This window comes from Coturnix japonica, chromosome Z (assembly GCF_054131305.1).
Source record: "Coturnix japonica strain WE chromosome Z, WE-NBRP24, whole genome shotgun sequence".
In the NCBI taxonomy this organism is placed as follows: domain Eukaryota; kingdom Metazoa; phylum Chordata; class Aves; order Galliformes; family Phasianidae; genus Coturnix; species Coturnix japonica.
The window spans coordinates 73764402-73783864 of NC_140702.1; the positions used below are offsets into that span (position 1 = coordinate 73764402).

The following is a 19463-nucleotide window of genomic DNA, read 5'->3' on the forward strand; positions in this document are numbered from 1 at the left end:
GCACTGGACGGTCAGTATCTTCCTATAGGCCAACTAGAAGCACTACTTAATTCAGGTGGTAAATATGCCATTCAGTAATAAACCAAGAGCCAAAAGCGTAACTCATCAATAACGCCCTTTATTTAGTCAAGACAAAAGTTTGCACAGCTTTGTAACCGTAGACAGAAATTAAAACATCTGAAATATATTATGCTCTTTTTATCCCCATATATTTAACTTTGTACGTCGTTCTTGGAAAGCTGACTTTGTTTTGGTGCCTCAGGACTCCCGTTTCAGCAGTACATAAGCTCCCATTACTGCCAGAAGAGCATACTGCAGAAGAAAACACAGAATGGAGACTGATGGCAATTCCTCTTTAGAGAAGTTCTGACATTACAAACTGCTCAAAACGTGCCCTCTACAACATTACAAGTGGTAGACGAGCAGTTACAGCTCCTGTAGCATTACAGCAATATTTCACTGTGACCAAATTCTTTATAAATAAGCATTACAACTGTGTGTTTAACTCATTGTAGCTGTAAATTGCTTCCAAATCCATAAAAACACCATGTTCTAACAGAACACAGACAAGCTGACCTGAGAACAATCATTATACACAAGGCAACAAATGATACAACAAAGTTTATTTACAAGTATTATTATAAGCAAGATTCTTTTCCTTATTACCTTACTTGGTAATTTAAGAATTTAAAGTACTTCAGTACTTTAAAAAGTAGATTTAAGTATTCAAACTGTCTGCATACATACCTTGAATTTCGGATAGTCATTCATTATTATAGTTACCATACCGACATAAGGCAAAAATCTGTAATGGACAGAACAGATGAATGCAAAGTTAATCCTCAAAAGTTTCAGTGTTTCAGTGTTACTTGGTCTAGAAAATGTTATATAATGGATTTCAGAGAAAACAAACACTCAGGCAGACAACAAGGGCTTTAAAGGTGATGTGCACCTGACAACACAAATTCAGAAGCAAACTCACAGACCCCACTCCTTCCATCACACAAATGCTTCATCTTGCTAAATATTATTCATAGCATTAAAAATACACATGCACCATTAAATGGCACAAGGCTCCAAGTAAGAGTGTTCCAAATACGTATTTCTTACACAAAGCTACAGATCACTTGAGAAAATCCCCTTTTCATGCAGGGAAGTGGACAAAAGCTGAAACCTTGCACAAAACTACTGTGGGATGTGGAAATCATTTCCTGGCAGTTTCCAGCAGTTGCAAGACTAGTTGACTGTTACTCATTGGTGAACAATTTTTGATATACTTCTTAAATAAACTAGTTCCCTCCCCACAACAGCAAGGAGACTGAAGCAAGTAGCTTTTCTAGTGAAATTAGTTGAACTACCAGCCTATCTAAGAAGCTCAAACATACCATGCTTTCCACTTTGTACCCAGTGGAATCGATTTAAGTTTGTCACTTGTTCTCTATTTTAGCTAAAAAAAACACAGCCGTTTTGCAATACTTACCCCCTTGCTCGCCCAACAACGTCTTTCTTCTCTAACCAGTTCTGTCCCTCTTTGTACAAGCCTCTATCATCGACTTCGTTGTTATCACCTTTGGTCAGAAATTTGATGTTCCCATTTTCTCTAAAAGGCAACGAGGTGATAAACTGAACCACTTAATTCAAAAACTTCAATCAACGTCTTGAAAGCACACAATGGAAAAGGGAAGTACTACAAGATTAGATAACAATGTTTACTTCCACTCCCGCTTATTTAACAGGCACCATTAAGTCATTAACATTACAGCCTTTATTGAAAGACAACAAATTTCAACAGGAGATGGCTGTATAAAACAGTCCTAGACTGTCCCCTGATGTCAGTGATGAATATGAAAGGCACTCGTTTTAACAATCTATCTTTTAGTTTTACTGTTTGTATTTGCTGATCTGGGAAAAACAAAACAAAGCAAAACCCCAAACATACTATTTTCTGTATTTGCAAGAGAACACAAATTTTAATTAACAAACCAAACAAGCAAACAAACAGCAACCAACCATAAAACCAACCCCCCTCCCTAGGAGACAGTGTTTCTTTAATGGAGGATCTCACAACAACATTTAGCTTAGATGCTAATAAAAACCAAAGACATTTCAACACAGTTACAAATCTGCATCCAACTCAGTATTTTGTCACTGCAACACACTTTCAGGTCACTTACTCTTTAGTTAAACAACACAGCAATACCTCAGCTGCAGTTGATATTTGTAAAAGGGAAAATAAAATACATGTAATCAGTCTTTAAATATCATCAAGTGGACAAAACATTCTGTGGGGCTGTTACTGCATGGGAAACCCTGCATGCAGTGCTCTGGGCCCATCAGTGCTGATATCCCAATTAAGAAGGCTCACTCCTTCTGCAGAAACAGAGATTTTAAACCCTAAACATACCCAAATAATAACCTAAACATACCCAAATAATAACCTTTTCCTACTGCTTCAAATGGAAGTAGTGTTTTGTACTTTGTTTGATATCAGTTAAACTGCTGGCATTGTAAAGTCTGTAAAGTTTTGTTCCCTTTCTAGCACTATGTATGTGTGGATGACACATGCAGGATTTTGGTTCAATACTCACCCAGAGCTCTTAAGGAGCAAACACTCCAGTGCTTCCTATATATCCACACCACCTTTCCACTGTGCAAAAAGCAGAACTGCTTCTTACGCTTGGGAAGAACTGTTCATTATGTGAGGCCTATGCCACAAGGGTTAAAACAACAGAACTCCCTGTGGCATACACTGACCCACTCTGAATCCTAGCAGTTTTGCTGAGGGATGGGAGGATCACAGGAAGCATGACCCAGAACTGGGAACAGATCACATCCTAGAGACCAGCTTTATGTTAAAGCAAATCCTCAACTGCTCTTTTTCACAAGATATTACCAAACTGAAAAGTAAGTGGAACTCATGGTGAGAGAAACTGTATTTAGAAAGAAGGAAAACGCCAAACTGCATTACTTTTCATGGATTTTGATTACTCTGTGAACGATTGGAATGTCTCTGCCTTCAACCTTGAAAACGACTATTTCACCAGCTCTGATTGGGTCATCGTGGAAATTTGTTAAGAACAAGAGGTCCCCCCTGTGAAAAGCTGGCTCCATGCTGCCACTACAAACAGAAAGAGAAGGAGAGAGTTCATTAGCACTATGGCAAACAGGAGAACAACCATGCAAACAACAAGTATTTCAGCAAACAACAGTTATTTCATTCTTACAGATAAACCCCCAAATTCTAACTGCTATCTGTAGCTTCACCCACTCAGGAATACCATGCAGACAACACACAACCCACAACCCAGTGAGCCCCAGGCTGGGACAGCCCATATAAGACATTCTCACTGCCTCAATGAAAGTAATAAATAAGCTCTACAGAAATGTAACAGTACCATACAGTACCAACAAAGGAACAACACGAGCCATTCAGGTTAAGACAATCAACTTAATAGGCAAAATCCATTAAGTGTTTAACAGAAACCCAGGAAATACTCTGGCTAGAGCTTATCTGACCTGAGTGAGGCTTGTTCTTACAGCACTGACTGCTATTAACGACCCAAAAAACTGATGCCTTTCTTCCAGAGTCAAACACTGTTATTTTGGTAATAGTCTTCAAGGTAGGATTCCAGGTCCGATCACTGATCAAATCAGTGACTTTTCCCATTAAAATACTGTTTCTTTCTGCATTATTCCTTACTGACACACATTCTGTTTCTATAATTCTATATATACATTGTTCAATGCCTTCTAGAAGACACAACACAGAGTTTCTCAGGCACAGAATCACAGATTGGCTTGAGTTGGAAAGGACCTCAAAATCACACTCATAGAATGGCCTGGCTTGAAAAGGACCACAGTGACCATCTAATTTCAACCCCCTGCTGTGTGCAGGGTGTCCAACCAGCAGAGCAGGCTGCCCAGAGCCACATCCAGCCTGGCCTTGAACACATCTGGGGAGGGGAAATCCACTCCCTCTCTGTGTAAAGTCTTCCCTGACATCTAATCTAAATCCCTTCCAAACTTTGGAATCCTAATCCTTGCCCAGGGATTACTATTTAGTATACACGAGTGATCCTGGGTAGCTGCTTACCTTAAGGCAACAGCCTGAGCTCTCACACACCTGCTGCTTCACACACGTCACCAACAGCCTCAATGCTAAGCACGGACAGAGCTCTGCTTTATGTGTGTGCAACTCAGACCCAGAGCTCTGCTTTATGTGTGTGCAACTCAGACCCAGAGCTCTGCTTTACGTGTGTGCAACTCAGACCCACACAGCAGGGCTGAGAGCAGCACCATCACCCACCTGAGCACCACCACGATGGGGCTCTCGCTGCCAGTGATGACGATGAGCCCTTTCCATATCATAAGTGCAGAGGAGACGATCATGGCGAAGTTCAACACCTGATAATACAACTACACGGGACGTGTATATAATGAATACACACATTAACACGGGGCATTAGCAGCGGCCTACACCAACAACCCGCAGCGCCGAAGCCTCGTACAGGCCGCAGCCGACCCGGCCGCACTTCCAACGCCCTGAGCTGCTGTGTAGGGCCGGCTCCCACCCCGTCCCGTTCGGTCCCGTCCCGTCCCGTCCCGTCCCGTCCCGTTACCTGCCGCTTGTTCATCCGCCGCAGATCCCCGAACAGATCCATGGCGGCCCGCGGCGCAGCGCCGAGCCCTCACTCACTCCCAACTCTCAGTCACTACCGCTCCCACAGCCACCGCGGCTGCTTGGGAGTTGTAGTTGTTTTTCCCCACCGCGCTTAGTGTAGAGAGAACTCTGAGGACTACAATTCCCAGCGTGCACCGCAAAATAGGGGGCCTAGTGCGAGGGCCCCGGCTGCCCTTGGAGCCTGGATTAGAGCTGGTTTGATCCGCGTTAAGTGTGTTCAATGGAGATAAATAAATGTGTCCTGTGTGCACAGTGTGTTCAATGGAGATAAATAAACGCGGCCTGTGGGCTCACAGCTCCTGCCTTGGCTTTTATGGGCGCTTGTAAGCTGACTGAGAAGCAGCAGTCGCTGGGAGCCCTCCAGGCACATAACCTTTCTGCTATAAGCTGGTATTCAAACACCAGGAGTTCGCTCCTGAACTGACACAATATTTGAGAAAGGTTTTACAGTTAAATAAGGTTTTTTGTGTTGTTTTTTTTTTTTTACCCTGTGTCCCATTATTGGCCATGCCGGCGTGCTGAGGAAGGTAATACCAACAGAATGGAAAGGTCAGGGTTTAATAAAAATCCTTTTAAAACTAAATAGCCCCGGCGCATTGAATTCCCCGTGGATACTCAGCATCTGAGAACTGAGGGAGTCGGGGCGTTCAGAAGGTCGAATTCTGCATCTGCAAATGTCTGGTGGGATCCAGGGGCAGCCGGCGGCTGTGGGCAGCATCAGCCACCCCCAGCACATGGAAGAAGCATGGAGAGCCCCCGGGAGCTCAGCATGCATTGAAAAAGGTACAGCTTGGAGCAGACCACAGAGCTGCCCCAAGCAGAGCAATGTCTCACTTGTGCTGTGCCTCTAAGACAAAACCAGGCTGACCAGCCAGGCTTTGAGGACAGGGACTCCTGAAGGCAGGAAAGCTGTCTTTGTGTTTGAGGGATCTGCTGATTGCTCCCTCTAATCTCTGCTAACCTTCAGGATCTGTAGCATCCTACCACAGAGTCCCGTATGGAGAAGCACCTCTGAGCCCTTCACCCTCCTTTCTCATAGAGCAGGCATCTCTATTCATCATCATCACGGCTTCATTGGTCTCCGTTGTGTCTGCTTTGCCCATCCCTTGCCCCATCCATCTGCTGTCTGCCCTGCCTTGTGCCTGCCCAGCTCTGCTGCTGGTGGGGAATTTGGGCTGCAGGAGCCATTCCCTATGCAGGCATTGGTGAGCTTTTTCCAGGGGTGCATTTATGCTTTCCATATATTTCTGTATTCCTGTTAGCATTCTTAATGGCAACTGAGTGCCAGACAACTTCACAGCACCTGGGGAGGTGGTTTAGTGGTAATACTGGTGGCAGGTGGATGGTCGGGCAGGGTGGTCTTAGAGGTCTTAATGATACTGTGATTCTCCAATGTTCTGCAGTCATTTTCTGTTCTTACTGCCCTGCATAACTCCGTCTCATTGGCATCCATGCGATGCACAACTCTATGGCTCACAGCATCCCTTGCAGGTGTGGGACCACGAGGTGGTGAAATAAACCAAAGTGTTAATAATGGCTGTGAAAATTTAATTTTTATTATCTGTTCACTGTATACAAAACACCGTTCTGCATAGTGATAACTCATTTGTTGTACAGTTGACAGTGCACATCAACAAACAAGTGTCGGAGGTATACACTCAATGAGGAGGGCAGTGGTGGCCGGGGTGATGCTGGGATGGAGGAGCACCTCACAACCACTCATGTATGAGTAATAGCAACGGGATAGGAAGCATTTACCAATGAACCAAGTTAGTATGAATGAGGGTGAAGAGACAGAGCAGAATTCATGTATCAATACACAACTTCCAGAGTGATTAAGAAGGGTGAGAAGAATCTGTGTTTTGTTTTTTTTCCCCAAACACTTCCATCTTTAAAGTTGCTAAAATTTAACGATAAATAACAGAATCTCACAAATATTTTGGGGCAAAATGCTCCACATTTATTTACATACGAAATGCGTTTAATACAGTCGTAATGGACGTAGTGTATACTAACATCTGACAGCAGCAAGACTTTTAAGGAACCGAACAATTACTACCATATATCATGCAGCTATCTATATGTACAGGATTTGTTTGTGGGTTTTTTTTTTTCCTTAAAAAGAAAAAAAGTACAAAAAAGGTTTTCTAGGGATTACATACAAGGTAGAAAATGCAAAAAGAAAACACAAATATAACTCTCACAGAGAACTACATGTGAAAGGGGCAGCGCGGTACCTTTCTGTACCTGGTCAAAGCTCACCAGTGATGCTGGACGCACTCTGAAGCTCCGTGAGGTCTGTGCTAAAGGTGAAGTGCCAGTCGTACCCACCTGGGCTGGTGTGGTGTGTTTGCTCCCCCGACGGCTGTGGCTGAACACTGAGCACCAGAACTCTTGGCGTTAGCAAACAGAGCTGGGAAACGCCAACCCCATCACCAAGGGTTGGATATTTTCTTTTGATAACCAGAGATAAAGGAAAATACTTAATGCTGTGTAATCGTTTCTGTATGTTTAATAAATTATATGACAAAAACATCCCCAAAACGTTGTGATGATACATTTATGCCTCTAATTACATCTTACTTGTTTAAATCAGAGCAGCCCAGCCTCGTTACAACTATCGGAGCTTTGACCACAAGCACTTGATGGCTACACATTACTTCATGATACATATATGTATATATATATATATATGTACTTGTGCAATTACACTTGTCAGAAGTACATGCTCACCCTGGGGTGTCTGCACCCTGGTATCAGCACCTCAACCATCACTGCACTTTACACGTGCAGGGATACTTGTTTTGGAGAGAAAGTCCGAAAGCTTACTGCCACAAGCAGAACCATCCAGAGTCCTGCAGGATGTGGCATATCCCCAACGCTTCCTTGCTTCTTTTTCCCTCCAGGCGCTGCCTTCTGCTGTGCTTCCATTTGCTAAATGTCCATCAGAAGCACTCGCATAAGAAACAGTTTAAGAGACCCCAGGAAACTGCACCAGCCAGCATTAAGAACTCTGTTTTTAGAGAAACTAACTACAATAAAAACAAAACAAAACAGAAACAAAACAACAAAAATGTCCACTAGATACCGATACAAACACGTAACAAAGAGTATAAAAGTTATTAGTTTAAATATATACAAACTCTTTTCAACTCAAATACTGCTTCAATGGTTTCCAGGGTATAGACAATGAGGTGGGGGGGAGGAAGGAGGACATCGTTATGCAGAATATATTGCAACAGCCTGAACAGTACTGTTAACACTATTATACCTTGAACTTTCTGTAACAAAAACGTCACTAGTATTCCAATGTGGAGAGAGATTTCCGTGTCCCAACGATCTGATCACTTCTCGGCCGAGCTCATCCTTTTTGACTTGATGAAGGCCATGCCGTGTGTTCTCATGTGAGTATTTAAGGCCGCTTCAGTTTCAAAAGTCTTTGCACACACTTTGCATCTCCTGTCTGACACCGCGCTGTCGGTCGGTTCATCCTCGTGGTTGGGTTTGTTCTCTTGCTGATTATCCTCCCCAGACCCATTCTGCTTTGATACTGGCTGCGGCTCCTTCAGCTTGTGTACGATGAAGAGGTGCCTGGAGAGAGACACGTGAGATGTGTAGCAGAGTCCACACTCCCTGCACTGGTACGAAGAGCCGTCAGATTTATGCTGAGGAATATGTTCGTGAAACTGGAGGAGATTTTCTGTTGTGAAGCCGCAGACAGCGCACTTGTGAACCTTAAAAACATTGATTTTTAGCTTCTTCAGTGGCTGCGTGATTGCACCTCGAGGAGGCCTGAATTCCAGGACAGGTTCTTCCAATTTACGCTTTGGGCTAGGAACCTAAAAAGAGTTGTAAATAGTACTTTTGTAAGCATAAATACAGCAGTGACTGCAGTGGTTGGTCAAACTAGCTCAAGGCTGGGCATGTGGGATAAGCTCACCCTGCAGCTCCCCTACTGCTATGAGAGGACTTAGTTGCCAAAGCTTTGAAAAGCAGAACTTTATGGGAATAGAAATATCTGTGAAAAGATCCTGAATGTACCCCCACAAAAACTCAGTGACTGAATGAATCTTCTAAGTGATTACCTTTGCATCTTCTTTTACTTCCCTTTCCTCCATATTAGTCGATTCAGTCATTTCTTTGACATCGGGGTCTTTAATGCCATGCATCAACTGAATATGTTTCTCCAGCATCAGTCGTTTGGTAAAGGTACGTCTCGAGTCTGGGCAGTGCCTGTATAAACACAGAGCAAGCGTGCAGAGGTCCAAATGTCATGCTCAGAAAGAGATGTGCTGCTCTGAACAATGCGAACAGAGCTGGCAAATAAGCGCAGCCAAGTTCAATCTACTAACAATAATAGTGAAGACAGCACTCTTCCAATCAATTTCCCAACCATTATCAGAAGGGGAAACCAATTAAAAACAAAGCTACAAATGTCTGAGCACCTCCTTGCTCTTTCACAGCTGATGAGAGAAAAGTTCTCCAAAGACAATAACCCAAACATTAGGTACTGGGACCCACAACAAAGCTCGCCACGGAGCTAGCCCATGAGACTGAGGTTAGGTTGGGTTAGTCTAACCTCAGCACCTGGAGATGTTATGGAGAAATTAAATTCATAGTGTTTGTTGCTGGTTCATACTCGGTCCCTACCTCTGAAAAATAAAACAGAAGCCGTACTTACGAGCACGTATAAACCTTCCTAATGCCTTTGTGCTTGATACGGTTGTGACGACATAAACTATGGGATGAACTGAAAGATTTGTCGCACTGTCGACAAGGGTGTTTCTTCATTTGCTTTAAAAGAAGGAAGACAAACACATTAATTTCCTTTAAAAAAGCTCAGTGAAAGTAGTCCGTGTGCCAAAACCTTCAATAACAGGAAAGAAATGTACTTACCTGTATCTGTCACTTATTGCAAGCACACACCATTCCTACAGCAGCACTTCAGGAACTACACCTCTTTCAAAGTAGTGTGGCCAGCACACACTACCAGAGACTTCAAACAGAAACCACAGACTGCAAGGTAAAGTGAAACTCTTCCATTAAAGAGGCAACGGAGATTGGAGGTGATCTCTGGATTGGCAACGGCACAATGAGCAGAGATGTGCTTTCACCATAAAGTCACCTTTCCTTTCCCACTGCCTATTAAGTTCTGAAGCTGCTGAGCAAGAGGTTACCCATCACCCACAAGATGAGGGGTGATAAGGACCAAAGCAAAGCATCATGAATACTGCATGTGCCAACAAGGCTCAGGAAAGTCACAAGGAAATGTCCAGCTATCTAGATCAGTCCAGCTAGTAATAATAATAAAACAATTCTCAATCCTAAACAATGTATGGCTCAAGTCACATTGAAGTGTTGATGGAGATGAGAGACCTTTTGCTAACAAGACCAATATCACAGGGAATGCAGGGGAAGGAAAGAAAAGGGTTTCTGAAAGGTTGCTGATGCCAATGGGAGGAATCCCACTGGGAATCAAGATACGCTATCATACTAGGGATAGTTCTTTACATAATGCCCTTAGAGGCACCACATTCCTCAACACAGATTAATTTCTTCTCATGTTTAAAGGCCAATTAAAAAAAAAAAAAAAAAAAAAAAAGAAGAAGCAACTAATTTTGGGGATAGCTGAAAAAAGTATTTAGTATTTTAAACACAACAGGCAAATAAACCAGATTTCAGGTGGGCAGCAAGACCAACAAAGTTGATGGTGCTGTAGCAACTGCTCCAGCTCCCACGTGCTGGTAGAGCTCTGACACACTGTCTAGTACAACGCACAGAGCAGGTCAGATCATCAGGCTGCTCCATGAAACAAAACAGTTAATTTAAATGAACCTTGACACTTGCTAATTTGCTAGCACAAAGCAAAGGAAGAGACCAGACATGATACCAGCTTCCTCTGGAATTCAGTGGAACTGAAGTGCAGTCCCATTAACTTAGAAAAAAAACTGTCCTTGACACATAAAGAAACCTAACTGATGATCCTTATGATGCAGCTTTCCTGTGGGTCAATTATTCTGTAATCAGGTGCTGCGGGAGCTGTTGCACAGCGTCTTGTCCTTAGCTACAGGAACAAGAGGATGTTGTATTAGTTGCACTGCCAGCTGGAAATGGCAAAGCAGCTCCTGCTTAGAAAACATCTGCCCTTTCTTGGAAAGGCACTGATGGAGAAGTCATAGGAAGCTCAGCATATGTGAACCGGGCTGAGATACACCACATTCAGCTTCAAGGCAGGAGCTGCACAGCTGTGTTAGTACCACTCTTTGTCTGGCATAACCACTTTTCTTATTCAGAAACAGCATTTAGGTAGAACCAGACCACAGTGGCTACAAACCTTCCAGTATCTGGCTACCCTTCAGCCAGCTCAGGAGGAGGATGTATGTACCTGCCATTTCTTCCCAATTCTGTCAGGAATCAGCCCAAAGAGAACACACGTGGCTGTATTTCTCCTTTGTCTGAATAATTTGGTCCAGGATCAGCTAAACGGGGGTTACAGCTTCACACCTTCACTGTGAACATACAGCAGCAATTAAGAGTCTGAAACTAATTACCTTCAAGTACCTTACCTGACAATGCATTCCGTAAATTGCTTAATTAAAGTTTATAACGCACATTCCACACAGGTGATTTTAGAGCAAATAATCCTTACCTAGCATTCCTAAGAAAAGTGGACTATGAATTAATGCCATTATTAATTAGACCCACTTCACATATTCCTTCATCTTATGACCATTTCTAGTGTCCCTAAAACAAAATGCATCTGTAACAGATTATGTTTTCAATACAACCATTCAGAACGCTAAAATCAATGAGTTTCAAGAGGCTTGGAAGAAGAGTGGCAAACTGCCCTTATCACCCATCTCTGAAAGTGGTATCTATTCACTTCAGTCTACATCTGCCTCCCATTTCTCGAAGAGCCACTTAATAGGGATAAAATATAAGTAAATAAATATAAGCAACGAATTGGCCCTCCAGGCCAGTGTTTGAGTGCAGTAATTATCTGGTATTCCACAACAAGGGTTGTTCCTGAGGTTACAAGCACATTGTCATTAAAGATGAGAGGGAGGAAGATATATATTTAACGTTATTACCAGAAAGCATTATCAATATGGTGCTAACCTTATCTTACGTGCCTTCTGCCACTTGGATGTGGGTTTCATTACATTGGATGTGATTTTCCATCCCATTCTCAAGCAACAGTGTCATGGGGAGTCTGCATTACTGAGCTCTGGTTTTAAGAACTGCATTAGTGTTAATATCTAAGCATATCTGGCCCTGCAGATACTTATGTTTGCCAGTAAAGGCACTGATGAGTTAATACTGGCACTAACTGGAAAAGCAGGACTGACCAATATTTTACATGCTCCTGGAGAGACCTATTTCAAGAGAAAACTGAACTGTGATTGTACGAGTATGATCAGAAATAAGTCACACTGTCACACTGCAGGGACAGCAGCACATTGCATGGAGTTTCCTTACAAGCACTTCATAGCAGAAGTGTCACAGACAGATCTGCTGGGCCTGAAACCAAAGCAATTCACACTAATTCCTCCATGACTTCAGGAGAGGAAATGCAAAATTGCGCTCCTAAAGCATGAGGAGAAACCAAATGGAGCTGTCTGACCTTCAGGCTGCAAAGGAGAACCAGGTGAAAGAAAATGTAATCCTATGAATCAAGATCGTGCTGCCCTGGGCTGCTCCATCACACCTGTTTTTATCGGGCTGTACAAATGTTTGTGAACATCATCTATGTATTTATCTGTCATCAGGTGCCTCAGTTGGATGTCAAGTAATGTTTAAGTTTACAACAGGGTTGCAAATTGAGCATTTCAGACTCTCTTATGAGAAACCTCCTGCTTACCCCTCTCCAGAAAAACAGCTGAGGGAGAGTTCTATTTGGGAGCCTTCAGGTCAATGGCTCATGAAAACACTAAAAGCACACCTCAAAACCTGAAGAGACTCTACTTTTCTATGCTGAATGTCTTCATTCTAACCAACTCCTACAAATAATTACTTGCCTTTTAAAGCCTCTCTATGACAACATTCCTCTGCTCAACCTTGAAATGCTGTTTTTGCTCCTTACCTGGCTCAAGAGAGATAACCCCCAAATTTTGGAAAAATACACAGATTTTCCTTGCATAATTTAATTCCGTTTTGGTTTTATAAGACCCACCACTGTTTCAAGCACATCTGATGTTTTGCAAGATGCCACCTTTGCTAAAAGACAAATGCTTATCCAGCAGCTGATTAAAAGGTTCTGTTCACAAGGATACGGAGCTAGTATATTTTAGGTCTTAACTATATCAATCTCCCTCCACCTATATGGAGAAGAGATGAGGCTGAATGGAGGAGTTTGAGTCAGCTGCATGTTGTCTTTATCACTACTCATTTCCTCCTTAGCTATATTTTAAAAGTCGATTTCATCACTCCCTTCCCTGCAAGCAGTAGCAGAGGGAAACTGTTCAGTTTCACTACTGCCCACCTGTCGGTCCTGTTCATTTAATTGGAAAAGCTCTGGGATGCAGCAAGGACACCCAGCTGTCTTTCTGCTGACCCGAGAACACAGCATTTCCACGTTTCACTTTCAATGAACTTAAGAGTACATTATCTCACATCTCGCTGCTTGCGGTAAAAACTTTACCTTGTTAACTCAGCTGCTTTGTTGACTGAACCTGCAAGTGAAGGAGCAGAGCAATACTTCACCTTGCAGCGAGTATACCTTTAAAATGAAATGTGGACTGGTGCTCGCTGGACCAATAAAATGAGATTCCATTCTCTGATCTTAGCAGCTATTGAGGACTGGGGATGGTGAAGGCACACAGGAAAAAGTAAGAACCTGGACCACAGGAGATAACTTGGAAGAAATACTGGAATATCTTTCATTCTTTCCACCCTGAAGAAATTCTGGTAATGGATGAACAAGTCCACAATTAACTAAGAGTGTCTGGGTTTTCTCAAAAAGAGCTATAAGAAACTGCCAAGAAATAATCAGCAAAAGAGAGACAGATGAAATACACATAAGAACAAAGAAGAGTAATGATGGAACTCAGTTATCTGCAAAAGAGTAACAACTGCATTAAAAATAAGCAAACAAATCCCCCAAACCCAACATCATAACCTCATATTTTAGGCTTAAGTCACACTTTTATAATTAAATATTCATTTACCTTTCCATGTTCTTTCCTCATGTGGGAGATGTAAACGTCTCTCTGTGTGAAGAACCTATCGCAGTCCCAACACGTCCAGCCACGACTGCTGACTCTCTTGGGCTCTCCTTTCTTCAAAGGAGAAGCAGATTTCTTCTCTAACTTTTCTGTCCCGTTGATGGACTTTGTGTCCTCCTTGTTGTGGCTGGCTGAGTTCTGATTTGTGGGTTTCGTACTCAGAGGTAAATTTATCCCCAGGTTTGGTGGCCCTTCAACACTTTTCAAAGTTCCATGCATGGACTACAATAAAATAAATTCAGAAAGGTAAGCAATTAACACAGGCTTATACAACTGTACTGACAAAATATCCTCTGAATCCAAACTGTTTATCTAGTTCTTTGTCATACTGCTATCAGATCACATTCCTAACTTAAAATACGATGACTACATAAAGGTAACGTGTAGCACGAGCAGAAACTAGCCAGCAACACTACAGAGCAGTTCACCAAAAGGTGAGACTGTGAAGGTTAAGCTGCTGTAGAACAAGGAGAATGAAGGGCTCAAGGAGTACATTAGTACATTCAGTCTCTTGCTTTACTTACCCAGGGTAGTTAATTAACATCCTTGTTTCAAACTATGGTGTCTAAAGAGAGATTTCCAAGAAGGCAGGGTTTTTACTGACAAGTTTTGCTTTAGAGCATCAGTAAATAAGACAAGAAAAGGCAACTCTAGAAAGATCAGGCAACTATGTTTTTTAGGGTATGTTGTTATTTTATGTTAAGCCTGTGCTAAGCTCTGTCTCACTACATGCAACTACCCTGGGTGATGTGTCTGGCTACCCTAAACACACAGGCAAACTTCAGAAACAAAAAGCAACTAACATGTTCTGGATTCTGAGACTGTAGGAATACCCATCTGCTCCCCCAGTATGATGCTTCTGTACTGAGCTCTTTTGTAAATCATGTGGCTCTTGGGACTGCCTGCTGGTTCAACTGCAAATGTCAACCTGACCTGCAGAACATATTCTTCTACCAAATAGTTGCTTGGAAAAGAAAGCCAGCACTTTAAAAAAGCTGAAATGTTATTAAAAAGCCAAGAGCACCGAACTGACAGACAGGTGCTGAGAGCAAAGACAAACTGTGCAGTACAGAAGTGGTTGCCTGGAGTAACCTATTGCATGAGGATGTGGAGGATGAGAGTGGGGTGGAAGGCAGGAGTGTCCTGCAGCTTCAGGACTTCTGTCATTAAATATTCATTTAACTTCACTCAGCTGAAGACTGATCTAGAGGTTCCATCCCAGTCTAACTCCTGAGACTGTAAGATGCTGGTGCTCAGCTTTCTATGACTTTTAAATGAAATACCTGAAAATGAACTTCTTAATTAAAGAAAACAAAACAAGAAAAGCACTAATGCATAACACTGAGTCACAACACCTAACAGTGGTCATTTTTGCATACAGCATCAGCAGAACTGAGCACGTTACACCTCCAGCCCAGACCCCTGCTCCCTCCTCTCAGCTGTCAGACATTTTCTTCTCCTGAGCCATCAGAGGAAAACACAATACACATTTTGCCAACAAGACACATCCTCAGCAGCAGGAATTACCCCAGATTGGTTTTCTTTCTTTCTCTCCTTTCCCATTCTATTTTCATGCACATGGTCTCTGCCTTACTGGTTTATGTCTAACCATACCAAATGCAGCTGGGCTGAGCTCTGCCCCTGCCCAGCAGCCTTCCCTTCTCTGTGTTTTATTCTGCTTTTATCTGTACTATGCTTCTTCCTTCTTCTTTCCTCATTAAGTCCAACTAACCCTTCTCGGCTTCTGCTCCTACTACTATACACACTTCCTGAATGTGAAAGCATGAGGGACTCTGAATACAGGCAGTAATACTGTCACTGAATGCCCATGTTCCTATGTTCTAGACTTGTTCTCAAAAAGGCCTGGATCATTTATAATGAAACATGTTCATCAGTACAAATTATGGCATGGAAAACTGTACCCAGAAGAGTTACAAGCACCCAAATCCAAAGTGAAAGAGTAGTTTTACAGCGAGGTGCTGAGCAGCCCCAGCCCACAAGAGCAGCTCCTGGCTCCAACTGCGGTCAGATCATGCTCTAACATAGTGGTTTAGAAGAAGGTATGTGCAGATGTAATGGTACTTTTCTGGCATAGGTTAAAGGCAGTTCTTACTGTAAACACAAACTGGCTCAGAATCAAAGACAGCACACTGCCACTGTACTCCTGAACACCTCGGATCAGCCCTTCCCTATCTCCAAATCAATTTAAAACTGGCTTTAAGGACAACTATCTCTGCAAGACTTCTGATGTTGTTTTCTTCACAAATTCAGTGATTTCTGGTGGTTAAACGTACCACAGTTGAGGCTAAAACACAAAGTGATGGCTTCAGTGGACAAGAAAGATGTCTTACTTTTCACTGTTTAATAAAAATAAAATTTTACTATTTAAATAATAGTTACCAGGCACCAGATCCTGCTAACAAGGTACTGCCAACAGTGTATTTATAATGTACAGCCAGCAGGTTAGAGCCAGGGGCTGCTGATGCTCAGTAACATGATTTGAAGGATGACAGTAAATCTCAAGTAAATTCATTCATGCAGTTACAGGGATACTGATGAGAAATTCCACTTCCAGTTTCTTTTCTCTTCCTGAAAGCGTTCATGTGTGTCTGTGAATGTGCGTGCAAGCATGCACACACACATTTTGTACCTATTCAAGCAACACATTGGCTCCCACCAGCGAGTTCTGAACATCACAGACTTGATTTGGTCACATAATCAGCATTCTCAGCTCCTCACAACTGGAATAACTCTTCAACACTCTAAATAAAGGCTCAAGAGTTGCTAGGATTGGGCAAGCTTACCTCACTGACCCCATTATAATTTTGATTACATAATGTATGCAACACACTGAGAAACTCCTGCAATATCAGAGCCAACACCCAATACAGAATAACTCAGTAAGTGGTTACAGTGCAGCTGTTGGAGGTTATACAAAATGTATGACTTTAGCATTTGTGATTGTTGCTCACAGATTACCTCTTTTGGAACCGCTAACATTTCTTCCAGCAGCCTTCTTGAATTGTGAGCCTTTCAACAGTATTTTCCCAAATGACATATTGCATGACAAACAGTATCTAAGAATAAAACAAGAGATGCCTACACACCTTGATATGATCCATCATAAGCTGTTTCTGTGCATACAGAAGAGAACAGTCTGGACACTTGAAAACAGACACCTTCTGGTTTTCAATGTGCTGATCAAAGTGGCGATAGAGCAAAGGTTGTAGAGTAAACACAGTGTCACACATAGAGCATTTATATATTATTCTAAAACAGAAGTACAATAAACAGTGTCAGTCATGTTGATCATCTACCCGCAAGAATCATAACGTTAACTTTTTTTTCTCAGCAGAGACAAGATCTGACACGTTTAAGCAATCATTTCACACGACCCGAACAAAGGAAAGTTGCAACTAATTCAAAACAACCTCCAAAGTCAAAATAAAGCAGCAGCAGAAAAGGAAGAGAAATGGAAAGAAATTAAAAACCATTAAGCCAGAAAACAGCAGCATATGCCAGTTACATACGTAGCATCAACTTCTGCTTATGATACTCTGAAAGTAAAACATTGTCAGTTCCTGAAATCATGCAATAACTGTAGGACAAAGAGTGTACCTCTTTCAGACTGCAAAAGCAATGTGTTTTCAGGGAGTCACTCGTATGACCATAACCAGTAATGTACCCCAAGACAGACTCATTTTTACCAGTGTGTACGGCTTTGAGCCTCCTGAACACCAGGTCTGGAACCCATTAATGCTCTGAAACTGAAACCTCCCAGGGTGACAGTTCCCTGGTTTGCCATTACAAGCCATTAAGAACCCATCTATGAACGCAATGCAGACACCACCAGAACTGCAGCTTCCTCTCTCAAGCTACATCAGTCTTTGATTTAGAAAATGAATGAAAGAAAAGTAACATGGACATTTGCCACAGGTGGGCAGGTGAGAAAGAAACATCACCCACTGGCCATCCAAGAAACTGCAGATAAAGTAAGAGAAAGCCAGGAGCAGGAGCTGAGCTCAAGGATGGCTGCAGCCTCCCCAGCCCCACCAGCCTGACATCAATCTTCATCCTAGAGAATGACTTTCCCATAAAAAACACCAACCACAGACCTTATCAGCACGCTGCATTTTCTTGTTAACCACATAAACTACCCAAAGTCCTTCCTATTTCCCTCCAGGCAGTTTTCTCCAACAGCACGCTGTCTGAAAGAGCTCAAAAGACCGCTCTGCACAGTGCTCTGAGATGACAAGAACAGGTCCCACCCATTCAGTGATACTGGAAATAATGAAAAACACTGATTGCTTGGATAAGTCCTGTAAGAAAGGCGTTAAAGAGCTTGCCAGAAATAGGGAATGCTCCTTGATGTTAAGATGTAGGGAGAAGGACAGATCTCTAAAACACTATTTCACCTCACACACCTCCTTTTCCATATTAAGAGCAGCGCTTTTACTGCTCACAGGGGAGTACTACCAGGACTGCAGTATACATTCATCGTCTGCCTTCATAAACAAGAGTTCAATTCAGTATTCAAAAAGAGATCAACCCTGGAAAACACCTGAATGCTGCTCTTGGTCCATTGAAAAATTAAAACCAAGCATAATCTTTGGTTGCACATAAAAGCACCTCAGGTGTGCTGCAGGAGAGAGCTGCCAGGGCTGAAAGCTGAAAGCCATTTGCTGCTCTATATTAAATGCTCCGTATTAAAATGATCTCATTTCAACCATTTGAGAGCTGCTGCAGATGGGCCTTTTTTTTTCTTTTTAAATATGGCACATTCATCATAAGTGGATGCATTTCTTCTAATGCAACACAAAACACAGCAGGTAAATGAGAATTTCTGCTAGGAACAGTTGGCCAAGAACTACCCTCAGGAGCCAATTCACTTAACAGCTTCCATTTTCAACTGATAGTGAGCAGCACAAATACTTTATTTAATCCTGAGGAAAACTACAGGTGTCTGTAGGTGAGACAGACCTTGTTAAGGTCAGGCAGTAATCAACGTGGGCATCCTCAGCACTCCTACAGACACCTGTGATGATGGAGCATGGAACTCCAGACACCGCAGGGACTGGGAAAGCCCTACAGCGCCGTGATAAAACTGGTTAATTTAATGTCAGCACCACTTTCTCTCTTAACTCAGTGTCAGACACAGAAATTTGGGGCTATTTTTGCCAAATAAAATTAAAATATCTCCTTCTCATAGGCCAGGAGGAAAAGAGGTGTGAAATCCGATTAATACAACACACAATGCACTGTTTCTCCCACCTGCCTTCCACTTCCCTGAGCCTGCTGTTTGTGACAAGGTTCTGCAGTGCTCACACTGTGCTCTGTGCCCCTCAGAGGGACAGAATGCAGTTACACAGCAGCGTATTCACTCTCAGCACCACGCTCATAGCAGCAGAGGATGAAGGCAGAAGACTGCAAGCACAGGGCTGAGGTCAGCACAGCACAAAGCCTGAACTTCAGGCGTGCTGCACCTGCAGCTCCCACCAACTGAATATTCAACATCTGTACAACTGAGATCTGATTCTCACTTCCTAATTATGCCCCCG

The 19463-nt window shown here is 42.6% G+C and overlaps 2 protein-coding genes across 16 annotated transcripts in view; both read right to left on the minus strand.

Annotated features, from left to right (window-relative positions):
* Window positions 1-98: 98 nt before the first annotated feature.
* On the minus strand, window positions 99-4723 carry SEC11C (SEC11 homolog C, signal peptidase complex subunit). The gene is made up of 6 exons (XM_015848229.2): window positions 4620-4723; window positions 4307-4416; window positions 2969-3118; window positions 1481-1600; window positions 748-805; window positions 99-312 (listed from the first exon to the last, which is right to left on the minus strand). Exons 1-6 carry the CDS (start codon window positions 4659-4661, stop codon window positions 259-261), a joined length of 534 nt encoding a protein of 177 aa, XP_015703715.1. The 5' UTR covers window positions 4662-4723; the 3' UTR covers window positions 99-258.
* Window positions 4724-6618: 1895 nt separating this feature from the next.
* ZNF532 (zinc finger protein 532) overlaps window positions 6619-19463 on the minus strand; it is a 37214-nt gene continuing 24369 nt past the window's right edge. For 13 of the 15 annotated variants that reach the window (XR_014939520.1, XM_015848176.3, XM_015848167.3 and 10 more), the window contains 5 exons: window positions 17013-17175; window positions 13849-14127; window positions 9363-9475; window positions 8767-8914; window positions 6619-8520 (listed from right to left, as the gene is read on the minus strand). Coding sequence is in view for 13 of the 15 variants with exons in the window: in XM_015848176.3 (XP_015703662.2) it covers window positions 8026-8520; window positions 8767-8914; window positions 9363-9475; window positions 13849-14127; window positions 17013-17175 (1198 nt within the window). In the remaining 2 variants the exon portion in view is untranslated. The remainder of the gene's footprint in view (window positions 8521-8766; window positions 8915-9362; window positions 9476-13848; window positions 14128-17012; window positions 17176-19463) is intronic. The other 2 variants (XR_014939521.1, XM_015848179.3) reach the window with 1 other exon arrangement.